The following is a 16,857-nucleotide window of genomic DNA, read 5'->3' as shown; positions in this document are numbered from 1 at the left end:
CTATCAAGTCCACTCCCATCAATACTGACAGGACAAGTCAGTAGAATATAAACTGAGAGCAAACCCTACTCCCTATTAACACGGATGACGTTACCTAGTTTGGGTAATGAAGTATCTGCAAGAAAACAATCAAGCTCAGAGAGCACCAAGAACTCCTCAGATCATGGCCATTTGGAGTCTTTCTTAAGAACATGGATTTCCTAATTTGCATTGCATCGGGACTGAGTCTTTTGCTGCATATTATCCAGTATTTGCTAATTAAGAGTGTTAGGGCCTTTCATAATTAAACAATCACCTCAATACATTAAAAAAAACTGATTGTCTTATTCTGCAATATTCTGCAATTTATCAAAGCATAGTTCTAATATAGTTTTACATAACCCACAGCATCCTGTTTCCTTAAAGTAGACAGATGTGTATGGAAAACTACAGGCAGGACATTATGGTAATAATCACCTGCATTTGGAACTATTGTGATTCTGGAATGATGCAGAAGGCCTAAAGAATGGCCTTGAAAGACAGTGCCATTACAGAGGCGATGATCAGATAAGTGTATCTTGTCCATTCCAAGAAACTAACTTGAGAAAATGCTTCAGATTGATCCTCCCTAATTCACACAATGTAAAGCTGTTCTAATAAAAGTAACTTTGGATCTTTATGTCATTGGTTTCTTAGTCTGGTCTAGTTTCTAAAGCTGATAGGTATACTATAACTATTATTATATACCATGTAAGAAACACAGAAAAATATTTTACTGTTGTATACAAAATTGCTATTGACATTATGGACAGTTCGTGAGCAAAATTATTTGAAAATAGAGTTCATTAAGTTGAATATACCTCTATATAAGTGTTCTTTAAGAAGCAAGTGATTTGGGTATTAGAGGTTTGTATGTGTACCAATAAGCAAGCATTATTCAACCTTCTGAATGTCTGAGTGTGTCCCATTTTGTCTTTAATCTATATGGTTGAGAAAGAAAATGAAAGCAGTGCTGAATTTATATCAAGAAAAGTAGTAGAAGTGATTGCTTTCACTTCTACTTGTTGCCTGTTTTCAAAGGATTCCTCTGATCCTCATTCAACAGGTCCTGCTTGTGACACTGAATGGTACACCTGTTGATTATCAAAGCATACACCCTTTGCGCCCTATAGAAAATGGACCTGCCAAGACAGATATGTACTCAAGACCACAATACAAGTGGGATCCCTCAGCTAACGATCTAGGTAGTCATCAAAATGTGAGAATAAATGGTTGTATGTTTTAATTGTTTAGATGTATATTCATCTACTGTTTTCATTTTACCAAGGGAGGACAGGGTGCCATCCTATAAATCACCTATATCATCCATTTTGGCATCCCAATCCATACCTTCTTATGGTGTCTGCAATTAACGTGGGGGCTGTTGGGGTGTGTATCTTGCTGGAGAAGTTACTATAATGATAATGTGTGCTTTCCATCTTTAAGTGGATTGGCAGAATACTGCTAGCACAGCAAAAAAGTAGTGGACCTTTGTTTAATAGTGATCTAAATTTCCTAGGAGGTTAGGTCCTTTGGCTTTCCTGGTGTTCAACAACCTTGCCTAGGCTATACAGATCTGATTATATATCTACACACACCCCTCATCATTGTGCAAAATATTTGTGGGTTCCTGCCATATTCTGTCATTTTGTTTATAGCTTTCAATTATCAGATTACCTAAATTAGTTTCTGAACCTATAATCACATACACATTATTTGCAATTCATACAGTTCTTTTTATTTCTCAGAAAAGAAAGAAGAGGAGGAAGAGGAAGGGGAGGAGGAGGAGGAGGAAGAAGAAGAAAATTCAGAGGAAGAAAAAAACTCCAAAGTTCATGCAATGGTCTCAGTTTTCCATTTTATCATGAAACAGAGTTATGTCTGTGCTTTGATTGCCATGATGGTAGGTTGTATTCTTGGTCCACCTTGAAATCAAGACAATGCTGTGATCCAGGAAACATTTTATGATTAGTGATGTTGTTTACATTTGTTCTTTCTGATCTTTATCACTGCAAGTCTGCTTGAATTAATGAAAGAGCATCTTCACATTACATTCTGATCTTGAAGCTTGAAATTTTTAAAGCATAGGATCGTGGACTTGAGCCTGGGATAATATATTGTATTTTTTGTAGTTTACAATTGTTATTATATTCAGTTCTGCTTAGTGCGCAGGTAGTAAAAATGCATTTAAAAATTGCTTGATCCTGTTCTCTTCAATTTTTGGAGCATTATTTTGCTGATACAGGGGAGAGGCAGACAGAGAGTTCTGATCTCATTTATATAGTTTCTTTCCACTTACTTACAAAAAGTAAGGCAAATGCAACAGGATCATTATTTCCAAATTATCCACTATATTTTGTTTTGGTCAGAATAAAGATATAAAGTTGATCAACTGGAACAAATTCAGAAAATTGCCACTTTAGGACAATCAACTAAATTAATGAATCAGTAAACTAAGTTCAGTCCCGGGAGGCTGAAAGAGCTGAATTTGGGTAGCCGTCACTATGAATTCCACTGTACTGTTGCAATACCTGAAATGATGTCACCTAGATAAAGGTCAAAAACTGTTCTATCTTGTTTCAGATTGCAGGACAATTTCAGGAAGAGTGTTTCCTGAAACATGCCGAATATAGACCATTCTTAGCAATCAAAGTGGCAGAATCAATGGCCTACAAATGTGGTTGGCTTCCATTCATTGGAAGTAGTTTCACAGAGAGTAGGAGTCCATCTGATTTGAACTCTTTAATTTATATTCCTGCCCTGAGCAAAGTTCTGAATTTATGGCCTGAAGTGCCCCTTCCAATTCTGTGATTCTAAAGTTCAAATGCATTGAATGTTGAACTGATGAGATTATACAGTATTCATTTCTTTTACTTTCTTTCAAGGCCTGGAGTATTACTTACCACAGTTGGTTAACATTTGTATTATTGATATGGTCTTGCATACTTTGGATGCTTCGTGACCGAAGGAAATATGCAATGATAAGTTCACCTTTTATGGTGGTTTATGGAAACTTATTATTAACATTTCAATATATATGGAGTTTTGAGATGAATGATAATGAACTTCCTCAAGTTTCTGGATTTCTAGAACGGAAAGCACCTCCTGAATTAGGATCAAAGGTAATAATTTCACACATACCTATATGGTCAGCACATATACTTATTTTATAAGGTTAATGAATTTATATGAGTAGTGAATAACCTCTAGATTTTTCAAAAGTACAACATGATAACTGTGATTAGTATCTGAAAATATATACCTAAAATACTATTTATATTTTATTTTGACTGTAACAAATGTCTTTTGGTACTTAAGGAACAGCTTTAGGAACACAAGTTATTTGGGTCCATTAATTATTTTTTCTTGGATGAAAAGAACTTTCTTCATAGATTCCTAAAATAATTTATACTTATTGTTGCTATTGCCCCTGCTAGGTAATTCTAGTCCTTTTATTCTCTGCTTGACACTCCTTAATTAATAATTAAAATTAAAATGAATAAAAACATATTACAGGTGACCCAGATATTCTGTTGGATATGCCTGAAATGAATTTCTATCAAAGGATTAAATGTTTTAGAATCTAACTATCAATTTTATCATTAATTAGGTATTTTATAAAATGCCCTGTCTAATTTTTGTGGCTATCATAAAAGATCATATTGTAAATAAAAAAGAAACAATCCTAAACCTTAATAATATAGGAATGATTTCTGGATACTATAAACAGGATAAATTATATTCTATATTTAAATACAGTCTTTCCTTCATTAGAAACAGGCTTATAAATTGAATATAATTATGGACCATAATTCTGCCTACTATGTTTTTCAAAATGTGCTTACTTTAAAATATATATATAAGCATGAGCTGCTTGGTAGAAAAGTTTGTTCCCTCGGAGATTTTTGAAGCAGAGATAGTACAGAGCCTTGATAGTACAGTGGTCTAAAGCATCCTGTTATTAACATCCAGCTGCCTGCAATTACTGCAGGTTCAAATCTCACCAAGGCTCAAGGTTGACTCAGCCTTCCATCCTTTCTAAGGTAGGTAAATTGAGGACCCAGTTGTGGGGGCAATAAGCTGACTTTGTATAAATATACAAAAGTATGAAGGCTATTGCTTAGCGCATTGTAAGCCGCCCTGAGTCTCCAGAGAAGGGCGGCATATAAATCAAATTAAAAAAAAAAAAAGCAGAAGTCAAGTAAAGCATTAAAATAGAAAAGGAAGCAACAACGAGAAATCAAAGCCAGTCATAATAATTACCTCGATGAGTGTATATCTTGGCAAAGAAAGAATTGCTTTATCCTTGAAGAAACCAGGTGATTCTTTTAAGGAGTACTAGACAGCCCATGGACCATTGTTTCATTTGCATCATCATTTCAGTCCTTTTCCCACCTGACAGCAGCCACTGACTTGCCTTCTGGCCCTGGATTTCAAATTCAAATTCAAATCTTTATTGTCAGTGCACAATATATGTACAATGAGATTGGTTGAGCTCCCTCAGTGCACCCCCCCCCCAACACAATACAACTCACAGTGAAGACAGAAAATCCCTAACCCAATAAATCATATTAATAAAACACCCAGTCCTATTGCAGCAGTGTGAACATGTTACATATTTGCAACTTTTTGCTCACTTCCCCCATTGACTTTGCTTGTAGGAAGTTGTCAGGAAAGCATTGGAAATAACAGCTATGTGACTGCAGCTGACAATGGCAGTGGGGCAGCATGGTGGCCATGAAGTGGCCACAGGTTTTCCAAATTTTAATTCCATGGGAGTAAGGGGTCCTAGATTTTGGACACATTCTATCAATTAGATCATTTGAGGTCCCTTCGTTCAAAAACTTGCTCTTTGTTCAAAAATTGTTGCCCATTTTGGCCAGTTGAAGGTTACAGACAGACAGATATGAGAATTTTAGTAGTATATAGATTTGCCACCATCACTGACTGTTACTTAAATCTACAAGATCCTGAATGTTAATTAAAAGGGAATGGATTGACATCTGTAATTAGTTTATTTATAAAGCAAATATTTCTATCCTGCAAAGTTACTTTGGAAGAAATAGCCTGTTCAACTCTTCTTTATAAAACTTATTTCTATAATTCATTGTCAAGGCATTTTGATGCTCTGCACATAAAATCTCCACGGAATCCAATTTAAAATCCAGTGAGATTTTAAAATAAAAGATTTAATAATATTTTAGAACTATACATATTACTTTATTCACTCCTTTTTAACATCTACATGAAGTCACTGGGTGAGATCATTTGCTATCAGGGATTGAGGTATTAGTATGCTGATGATACACAATTTTATATAACCACCCTGGTGATCCAAGTGACACTTTTGCTGCCCTCTTGGACTGCCGAGAGACTGTGGGGCCTGGATGAGGGACAACAGGCTTCAGCTGAACCCTGGCAAGACCAAATGGCTTTGAGTACATGGAGCTTCAAGATCTGGGACTTTAACTAACTTAGTTCTGGATGGGATTGCACTACTCCAGATAGACCCTGTCTATTACTTGGAGGTTCTCAAAGAGCAGGTGGCAGTTGCAGCTAGGAGAGCCTTTGCACAGTTTTTTGTATATTGGTGCCAGTTGTGGCCTTTCATGGATCGGGAGTCCCTGTGGTCACTCATTTCAGCCCCAGTGATCTAGATTACTTCAATGTGAGCTCTACATAGGGCTATCCTGGAACTATATTTGGAAGTTTCAACTGATGCAGTGTACAGCATTGTGGGCAATTCTTGGGATTCCCTGGGTGGTCCATGCTACACCACTGATCCATAAGCTGCGTTGGCTGTTGGTTTGCTTCCAGGTGCAATTCAAGGTGTTTATTATTACCTTTACCAGAGCATGGCGTAGCATGGCATGGGTCCAGGTTACTTGAGAAACCATCTCAACACTGGGATTGGCCCACCCCACCCACCCCAGCCAAGGAGACAAGTTGTAAACCCCGTTAATCAAGGAACTGTGACTGGTGGGGTACAGGAGAAGGGCCCTCTCTACTGTGGCTCCTGACCTTTCGAAGATCTTACTCCCACCCTTCTGACTTCCCTGAAGGCCCTGAAGACTTGGCTCTGCCAGATGGCTTGGGGCCCCAATGGGGAGAATCACACTAGAGGTGATTGAGAAATTAATAGGCAATCCCACCTCCCCCTCTGCATTCTGCTCCCTTCCTCCCCATCTTTTAACAATACTTCTATTTTTGATTGTAATTTCTGTTTTTATTGTTTTAGAAATATTTAACGTTTATGATTTTAATGCTTGTAATGCTGTAAGCTGCCTAGATTTGCTTCAAAACAAGATGGGCAGCAAATAAATTTAATAAATAATACATAAATAAAATTGAGGAAAGAAAGCCAAAAAAATCACATGTATTAAGATGAGTATTTAGCCAATCTCTAATGATGAATATAATTATCTTAATTTATAATTTATTAATTTATAAACTAGGCTGCAAGCCAAAGCAAAATAGGAATAAGATAAGCCTCTTTGGTTCTAATGATCATTTAGGCCTCTCCATTGTGTATTACAACATTTCCCAAATTTTGGCCTTCCAGATACATTAGCACTGGCTAAAATGTTTTCAACATTTGTAATCCAATATATATTTGGAAAGCAACAAGTTATGTCATATACTGTGATATATATTCATGTATAGCTATGATGAAAAGCCAGGGATACTCCTTGAGGACATTAATAATGTTTCTACAACATGACTTAATTCGGGCTCAAGATTATTGCTGATATATGGAAGAAGTTTGGCAATATCATTCAGTTTATCTTAAATGTGCTATCACCATACTATGGATCATGGAAATTCAATAACTTATTCAATAGTGTGTCTCCTCTTTGGTTTCAATTTCTGCTGATAGATACTTTTTGGACTTACTTTTTGGCTGCTGTTGAGACAACACCTCACTGAGCGGAAGTCTTTGCAATTAAATGAAACTGTTTTGTCAGAGGTCAAAATTGGAGAGGAAGAGAGTGAAGAAAAAGGTGAATACACATTTCAAGTCAATATAGAAGGTAGTTTTGTGATATTGTTGTCAATAGAGAAGTACACAATTACCTAGGAAATACTGAGGATTCAACTACTGTGTATTTATAAATCTAGTGGGGAAGAATTAAGAATTAACTAAATTAAGGATTGGTTTTGCTTCTGATTTTTTCCAATTTAAGTTTTGTATTAACTTGCCATAAAAAGATGGCATTAAAATTTGTACCCAAATTCTCAAGATGTGACACAAAGAATCTGCCTCAATTCCCTTTCCTTATTTCATCTTTTCCTATTAAATTGTGTATTTTTTAATTAAATGTACTACATTGTTGACTAATGTGATATGTCTATGTTTTACTGTAAGACAGTATTGTGTATCAGCCAATGTGACCAGCGCAGTTCAACTTTTTATCAATAATTATAACATTGTAAAATAATGCAATTAATGACATGTATTCGAATGTTACATTTACAGAGAATGAATCCCAAAAAGAAGAAGAAGAATCCTCCAAAGAGGAAGAGGAAGAAGAAGTGGGGGAATTAGAGGAGAAGGAAGAGGAGGAGAAGGAGAAGGAGGAAGAGGAGGAGGAAGAAGAAGAGGAAGAAGATGTAATGAAAGTTCTAGGAAACATGGTGATGGCGATGTTTGTTAAGTACTGGATTTATGTCTGCGGAGGAATGTTCTTCTTTGTCAGCTTTGAGGGAAAAATTGTCATGTACAAAATCATCTATATGATGCTCTTCTTGTTTTGTGTAGTCCTTTATCAGGTAAGTAGTAAAAATCCTATTTTTTAAAAAAAGAACATTGCCATTCTGTTTCTGTTTCTTTCTCTTTTTTATTTTTTATTAAGTATGCTGTTTTTACAAAGTATAAGGAGTAATTTTGAAGGACAAAATTAATCAATCTTGTAAACATATAAAACCATATAAAAATAAAACAAGTGTGAGTCAAATCAAAATCAACATAGGTTTTTGACAGAGCAAGAGGAAGGGGAGAACAGAAAGAGAACAAGACTACCAACAATCATTAAGTTCAGCTTAATGCAGCTTGGCATTTAAATGTATCAAATGATCTTAGAAGAATTTCTGAAATTGTGATCACTGAATTATGATAAATGACTGCAAATGATGAATATTATGTGAGACTTAATTTCTTATTTGGTAGGTCCACTATGAATGGTGGCGACGAATTCTGAAATACTTTTGGATGTCAGTTGTGGTTTACACTATGTTAGTGCTTGTTTTCATCTACACATATCAGTTTAAAGCATTCCCTAACTTGTGGAAAAACATGACAAACATGAATGATGATCAGTAAGTATTATTTGTTACTCCATTTTTAAAATGCAGTTCATTTGGATGGTGAATTATGAAACACTAATATTACTTTAGATACCTGACGTTTTATAAGTGACCATATTTAGGAAATACCTTTCTTTAGAAGAAACAAATATTCAGCTTCTCTTTTGTAAATCAATCCAAAATCAATCCTATCTCTTCAACTTTTAACCAAAAGATTTATTTTTTCATGTACCTTCAATTTTAACTCAATCCCTTCAGAAATCAAATATGAGACCATTGAGAGGCCAATACTTGAAGAAGTTGTTTTCATTCTAGACAGCATTCCAAGCTAAATTAAAGAAATTAATTGTGCATGGTGTGTGCACTATATGCATAGTTTTCAAGCGTCAAAGCTTCTGATTTAGCATTTATTTTTGTTAGTTCAAACACATGGCATGTTCTTCATGCTTTCATCAAAATAATAAAAGCAGCATTGTGCAATTATGCCACAAGATCTACCCTTAAATTTTATGTCACAGTATAAATTCAAAATCAGAAAGGTTTGTGCCATAATAATGTGATACATTCTTTTAAAATTTTCGCCCTTAACTTTCCCTTCAGATGTTGCTGAATTCACACATTAAAAAATATCTATTCCAGTATGAGTAATCCTTGGCTTATGTCCATTTGTTTAACGATTCCATGTTATGGCAGTAGTAAAAAAAGTGATCATCCTCAAAGTTATGACCGTCACACACACATCCATGCCCCACAGTCACATGATCACAATTTGGGCTCTTGGCAACTGGCTTACATTCATGATGGTTGCAGTGTCTTCTAGTCAATTTGCTACTTTCTCAGCCATCTTCTGATAAACAAAGTCAATGGGGGAAGCCATATTCACTTAATGACCAAATGATTTACTTAAAAACTACCTGATTCACTCAACAACCATGGTAAAACTGGTTGTAAATTAAGGTCTAATCATATGATGACTCACTTAGCAACGAAAATTCCAGGCCCAATTGTAAGTTGATGCCTATCTGTATAACTTTGATCAGAGTTCATGTTTTTACTTCTGCAGTTGACCAGTCTTCCGTATCTCTCATCCTGTAGTCAAACATGTTGGGTGAAAAAAATTTCCACTATAGTTTTGTGGAAAAAAAAAAAGATTTTTCTACTAATTTCTGTTTTGGGACCAGAAATCACAGGATGTTTTTAAAAATAAAGCTGTTTAGTGAAAGAATATTTTTCAGTCAGCCTTTGTTCACTTGTAAGTGAATTTTGGTATAATCACAAAAGAAAATGATGAACAAGAAATTTTTCAGCCTTATAAATTAAAAGACCAGAACTAATTCCAAAGTTTCACCGTGTTGCTGGATTCAGAGAGTTCTGCTGAGGTTGTATCTGCAGTGAAGGTATCATTCAATATGCAGCCTATCCATTGTACTGAACAAGACAGTTGCAGTTTTAGATTGGCAGAATGCACAGGCTTATTTTTATGAGCTTGAGACAATAGGCAACCATCTTTTTATTTTTCCTAAGACTTTTAATATGTTATGAATCTAATATTTTTAGGTCTTTGAATTTAATTCATATGCTGTCTTTTCAACATTATTTCAGTTATGTCCACTTGTTTCTGTTTTTTACATGTTATTTTGTATTATAATTCTGAATTCGTTTTTTCACATTGTAAGCACCGAGGTAAAATCTTGGTGCTGTACCAGGTCAATATTGGGTAATGTTCTGCCATGAAATACAGCTAAATTTAGATTTTTAGGTTAAGGAATAGATAAAGAAACTATCACGACTATTTTTAGAAGCATTTCTTGCAAGTCTTTTCTGGATCTGGATCTGGATCCCATCGGGATAGCTATTACTATTTTGTTGCTTTTTATAATTTTCAAAACTGCTTATTGTTTGTAAAAATAAAAATGTTTTAACTTTTCCTTGTGCTTTCTGACAAGTCTAAAAGATTGTGAAGGTTATTTACGAGTTATGAAATATAGCTGTAACTTGAATTATTTTATATTTCAGGCTAAAGGATCTTGGCTTAGAACAGTATTCTACAGCAGAATTATTCACTCGCATTTTTATCCCAACCTCCTTTCTATTGGTATGCATATTGCACTTGCATTACTTCCATGACCGATTCCTCCAACTCACAGATTTAAAAGCCATAGTCAGCAAACAAGACAATGCCATTTACAGGTAAACAAAACAGAAAATTTTCCTTCATTTTATTGCCCCCCCCAAGGTTTGAATTGGGGGGTTGGTTGGTTGGTTGGTTGGTTGGTTGGTTGGTTAAATTGTCTCCTTATCACCTTATAGTCAAGTAACTTTGGATTTTGAGGAAAAAGAGTATAATTAGAGAAAGATGGCCTGTTCTCTGTGACTGAATAATAAATACCCCTTAGAAATCTCATGATCTACAAACCTTCACTTCAACCACAAAAATGCTATTTTGGTCTGAATTCTTTATATGTGGTTTTTCCAGCAGCAGACAGAATTTAATGAGATTTATTCTCTATCAAATATATTCTGGGTTGCTGCATTACTTATAATTTGAGAAGGAACTGTAGGAACTCGGTTGTATCTATTGACCATTAAAATTCTTTTAATATAGAATCAAAGAATTGGGGGGCGGGGGTCTTCTAGTTATCTTATAACATCCTGGTCAAATGGTTGTTCAATCTATTTTTGAAAACCTTCAATGATTTAACATTTTATTATTTTAGTTAAATATTTTACCTTAACAAGTTTTACAGAAATAAAATTAAAAATGCAAATGCAAGAGACAAAGAAATGCAGCTTCTTCCCTACAGTCAAAATAGATCATGTTGATGCTTATTATGGTTCTCCTACAGAGAGAAGAAAATATCATAAGACTCAAATTTGGAAACCTTTGTAAAACTAAACTATCAGGGATAATGATATTGCATAACAAAAGAGTCACTTCTGTTTTCTTATCTGATTCTATGTAGGAATGCTCTTTAAGGACAAAAGCTGACTTAGAAAATTAAAAAATAACTGCTTTCATAGAAGTGAAATAAAGGCAGAATAATATATTGTTCAGATTTGTTACCCAAAAGAATTAAGAATAACTGCATCAAAACTTAATGAAGGATTGATGAGACTATATGCCTTCCCATACACAAAAATGATGTAATTTATAGGAGACCACTATGTTTTGGGAATTAAAATCACAAACAAAAATCTATATGAAAAATTAGCAAATATGGATCAATTACAGTCAGGTCCAGAAATATTGGGACATCGACACAATTCTAACATCTTTGGCTCTATACACCACCACAATGGAATTGGAATGAAACAAACACAATATGCTTTAACTGCAGACTGTCAGCTTTAATTTAAGGGTATGTACATCCAACTCAGCTGAACGGTGTAGGACTTACAGCAGTTTGCATATGTGCCTCCCACTTGTTAAGGGACCAAAAGTAATGGGACAGAATAATAATCATAAATCAAACTTTCCCTTCTTAATACTTGGTTGCAAATCCTTTGCAGTCAATCACAGCCTGAAGTCTGGAATGCATAGACATCACCAGACGCTGGGTTTCATCCCTGGTGATGCTCTGCCAAGCCTCTACTGCAACTGTCTTCAGTTCCTGCTTGTTCTTGGGGCATTTTCCCTTCAGTTTTGTCTTCAGCAAGTGAAATGCATGCTCAATGGGATTCAGGTCAGGTGATTGACTTGGCCATTGCATAACATTCCACTTCTGTCCGTTCAAAAACTCTTTGGTTGCTTTTGCAGTATGCTTTGGGTCATTGTCCATCTGCACTGTGAAGCGCCATCCAATGAGTTCTGCAGCATTTGGCTGAATGTGAGCAGATAATATTGCCCGAAATACTTTAGAATTCATCCTGCTGCTTTTGTCAGCAGTCACATCATCAATAAATACAAGAGAACCAGTTCCATTGGCAGCCATACATGCCCATGCCATGACACTACCACCACCATGCTTCACGGATGAGGTGGTATGCTTAGGATCATGAGCAGTTCCTTTCCTTCTCCATACTCTTCTCTTCCCATCACTCTGGTACAAGTTGATCTTGGTCTCATCTGTCCATAGGATCTTGTTCCAGAACTGTGAAGGCTTTGTTAGATGTTGTTTGGCAAACTCTAATCTGGTCTTCCTGTTTTTGAGGCTCACCAATGGTTTACATCTTGTGGTGAACCCTCTGTATTCACTCTGGTGAAGTCTTCTCTTGATTGTTGACTTTGACACACATACACCTACCTCCTGGAGAGTGTTCTTGATCTGGCCAACTGTTGTGAAGGGTGTTTTCTTCACCAGGGAAAGAATTCTTCGGTCATCCACCACACTTGTTTTCCGTGGTCTCCCGGGTCTTTTGGTGTTGCTGAGCTCACCGGTGCATTCCTTCTTTTTGAGAATGTTTCAAACAGTTGTTTTGGCCACGCCTAATGTTCTTGCTATCTCTCTGATGGGTTTGTTTTGTTTTTTCAGCCTAATGATGGCTTGCTTCACTGATAATGACAGCTCTTTGGATCTCATCTTGAGAGTTGACAACAACAGATTCCAAATGCAAATAGCACACTTGAAATGAACTCTGGGCCTTTTATCTGCACATTGTAATTGGGGTAATGAGGGAATATCACACACCTGGCCATGGAACAGCTGAGAAGCCAATTGTCCCATTACTTTTGGTCCCTTAACAAGTGGGAGGCACATATACAAACTGCTGTAAGTCCTACACCGTTCACCTGAGTTGGATGTACATACCCTCAAATTAAAGCTGACAGTCTGCAGTTAAAACACATTGTGTTTGTTTCATTCCAACTCCATTGTGGTGGTGTATAGAGCCAAAGATGTTAGAATTGTGTCGATGTCCCAATATTTCTGGACCTAACTGTAAATTATTTGCATCTCCAGTCTCCTATACAGGTGTCTACAAGTAGATTGTAAGTGACAATACAGCATAATATAAACTCTACCCCTTAAGTACTTGGAAATGACATTGTGATGCAAGAACAAAAGAATGTACCTCTCAGCATGACATCATGATGAATATATAATGTTGGTGTCAGTGTAGTTATGGAGAGACAGGTGGTATGGTTGGTGTGTTTTCATTAATTTTTCTTTTCTTCACAAATGGTTTAGGAAATTATTTGAATTTTTAAACATTCAAATGTGAAAAAAATCAAAATTGATCACCCAAGGAAATAGCTTGGAGTGCTTAACTTTTCAAATGAGTAATCACTATATGTTTTGCAACTATATTTATTGAACTGAATTGAGGAAGCTCTCTCTTCTGATAAGCTTTTCATCTTTAGTGGATGAACAACTGAAAGTATAATTGACTTCTCTCTCTATGGAAAATATCTGTAACTATTGTTAAACAGATATAGATGATATAGATATATAAATGTAGATATTTATTGCATCTTTATTGTATATCTTGGGCAACTTAAGGTGGCAACCATGCCTAATACTCCTTTATCCTCCTATTTCCCCATAACAACAAACCTCTTAGGTGAGTTGGGCTGATGGAGTATTATCGGCCTAAAGTCACCCAGTTGGCTTCTATGCCTAAAGTAGAACTAGAACTCACAATTTCCTGGTTTCTAACCCAACATTTTAAGCACCACACCATACTGGCTCTCATATATGTATAGTTGTGTATGTATGTATAGTATTTCATTTTATTTACTAACTTCCACATTTACCATATTTTTCGGAGTATAAAACACACCGGCGTATAAGACACACCTATCTTTTTTGGTGAGAAAAGAAGAAAAAGAAATTTCCCTCTGTCTCTGCCTCTGCCTCTGAGCAATTTTGCCTCGTTGCAGCAAACAGCAAACAGCCTGCTTTACTTTCATTTTCGTTTTCAGCATAGCTTGATTAGCACAAGGAAAAAAAAAATCTGCTCCAGCAATTTATCTCTTTGCAGCAAGCAGCAGAGCCCTGCGCAAAACAGCTGAGAGCAAATCAGCTGAGAGTCGGGAGGCTGATCCCACCAACTTGTGCTAATTAGGCTGTGCTGAAGCTGAAAGGAGCTGTTTTTTCTTGCTGTTTGCTTGCAAGGAGGTAACTGCTGCGAGGCAGAGGCCAAAGAGTGGGGGCCAGTGGGTGGACGGGGCTACATTCGGTGTATAAGATGCACCTAAATTTTCACCTCCTTTTAGGGGGGAAAAAGGTGCATCTTATACTTTATTAATAAATAAATGGGAACAGAAAAACAAGCCATATAAGAGAGACACAAAATGGAACATTTCATCTACTTTCCTCCTTCTAGCTCCTGGCAGTGTATACAAAGTCATGGGCAAATAGAAGTTTACATGTTCTTCTTTCTGCAGGGGTTGTGATGTTTTTTCAATATGCATACTACATCATTGCAGCTTTTTTCCTTGTGTGCTTCCTGAGAAAAATATCTATCTTTAATCCTGTTTAACAGTATTCTTCTTTTCTCTTTCTCTAATTTTTCTGCTGCCACCTTATGCATTCTCACACTTTCATCTGTTACCAAAGCCATGCCAAAGTCAATGGTCGTGTTTATCTTATAATAAATAGGTGGGTATTTTAATTATTCCTTTTTTTAACCTAAAAATTTAGTGTTTATGTAGTTGTACATTCAATCTTTAAAATAAAAACAATAAGGCTATTCATGATCGTCAGAGAACATAATGCTATTCAAATAACACAACTTCCCAGTATTATAATTTTTTTGTGCAATCTTAATAGTCTCTTTTTAAAAGCTAAGAGTATTGGTTCATTTTAAAGCTGAGCAGAATTCAATAAATGTTCAGCCACTTTAAATTAATTAGACATAAAGGTTTCCTCTGGAAACATGCTGGTAGCAATATACTATCATGCATGTGCATACATTTGTGTATGTAAATTAGTTAGGTTTTAATATTTAAATCAACTACATTCTAAGTGTTTGGAGTTCAGGTATTTGGGCTTCAGTGTATGTTTATAATATTCCCCTTGCTTTAATTGAAGCTCTTTTTTTAAAAAAAAAATGACTTGCAATTGATACATTCAGTTTTATTTTATTTTCTGCTGGATGTTAAGCCATTGTTTTATCAAGTAAATAGTAAGTTGAGATACATAAAGTAGCAAAGGAAACCAGAGCAGGGATATCTGCAAGCTGTGATAAAAAAAATCAAGATTGTGGCCACAGTGCACACCCAATGTACACAGAATAAGAGAGAATAAGGGACCTTGGAGGTCTTCTAGTTCAAAACCCTAGTTCAAGAAGGAAACTCTATAACATTTCAGACAAATGCTTGTCCAATCTCTTCTTAAAAGCCTCCAATGTTGGAGCACTCACAACTTCTGGAGTCAAGTGATTCCACTGATTAATTATTCTGATACAAAAGAAAGCAGAAGTTTAAAGAAATTTAAAGTTTTTGACACTTCTATTCCAGAATATAGAAAGATGAAAGCTATATTTTGAATACCTTATAATTTACCATGTTACATAACCACAGTGTGACTATAATGGTAGATTATGCAAGTATCTAAAAGTTAGTAAGTAGAAAAAAGTTGAACTGAAGTAAGTAATCCCATGTATTCTAAAAAGCTACAATTGAGAGCATCTAGAACAGGGGTGTCAAACTCGTGGCCCGTGGGCCAGATGCATCACATGCTGGCTCCGCCCCTGTCCGACTTAATGAAGGGGGAAAAAATCCCGATACGTCATGTGACGCCGCCGTGATGACACAAGTTTGACACCCCTGATCTAGAAGGTAACACAAAAATGTATCCAGGAACAACTGAGGTAGCAGAATGGCTGAGCCTAATGCCAAATGATCAGTTATTGGGTTCTTGGTGTTCTCTGAGTTTGGTTATTTTCCTTCAGATGTTTTGTTATCAGGCTATATAGCATTATTGGTGCATACGAGAGTCAAGTTTGGTGGAGTGTCTTGCCCTACCAGGAAAATTATTGACATTCTAGCCCAGGGGTGTCACTCAAGGCTTAAATCTAGCCTGCAGGGCCAGCCTGGAAATAGTAAAGGACTGGCCCATGGTGCCTCTGGCAGCCAAAATGGGACATGAGGGGGCCACGCGTGGCCCCCCCATTCCCCTTTTTGCCAGCAAGGTGTTGCAGGAGGCATCCGCCCCATCTCTCCCCCCCCCCCCGGCTGGCCCACGGAGAACTACAATGCTGGTCCAACCCTCGAAAAATCCAGTTTAACACCCTTGTTCTAGACCAAGTCAAATCCAAAACTCTTAGGAAAATCCTGGAATTTGGGTATTCACACAAATCAGTCATCCACAGACACATACAGATAAATCTCATCTAATATTATTTAAAAGATACAACCAAAAGTCAAGGAATGAAACAAATAGCCCATAGCATATCCTCCCTGGCCAGCAACAAACCAATTAGGCAGAAAACAGTATCAGATAATGACCAAGGAAGAAACAATATGCTAATCAAGCAACCATCAAGGAAGAAACCACATGTCAATCAAGTCTGACAAGGCAAGACACATATAAATAGCCAGAGAATTCCATTTCTCCAGGCACTTTAAATGTTGCTTAACCTGGTAATGAAATA

At 36.2% G+C, this 16,857-nt stretch overlaps 1 protein-coding gene across 3 annotated transcripts in view; it reads left to right on the top strand.

The window, feature by feature from the left end:
• Positions 1-16,857, top strand: part of PIEZO2 (piezo type mechanosensitive ion channel component 2) — a 150,447-nt gene that overhangs the window by 71,160 nt on the left and 62,430 nt on the right. For 2 of the 3 annotated variants that reach the window (XM_070942380.1, XM_070942379.1), the window contains exons 10-17: positions 1,085-1,223; positions 1,767-1,921; positions 2,904-3,140; positions 6,896-7,052; positions 7,535-7,788; positions 8,186-8,334; positions 10,339-10,512; positions 14,820-14,861. In XM_070942380.1, the coding sequence (XP_070798481.1) occupies positions 1,085-1,223; positions 1,767-1,921; positions 2,904-3,140; positions 6,896-7,052; positions 7,535-7,788; positions 8,186-8,334; positions 10,339-10,512; positions 14,820-14,861 (1,307 nt within the window). The remainder of the gene's footprint in view (positions 1-1,084; positions 1,224-1,766; positions 1,922-2,903; positions 3,141-6,895; positions 7,053-7,534; positions 7,789-8,185; positions 8,335-10,338; positions 10,513-14,819; positions 14,862-16,857) is intronic. The other variant, XM_070942381.1, reaches the window with a different exon arrangement.

Source organism: Pituophis catenifer, unplaced genomic scaffold, assembly GCF_029215685.1.
Source record: "Pituophis catenifer annectens isolate HBS135680 unplaced genomic scaffold, rPitCat1.0.hap2 SCAF_3, whole genome shotgun sequence".
Classification (NCBI taxonomy): domain Eukaryota; kingdom Metazoa; phylum Chordata; class Lepidosauria; order Squamata; family Colubridae; genus Pituophis; species Pituophis catenifer.
This window is presented reverse-complemented; position numbering and strand designations above follow the sequence as displayed.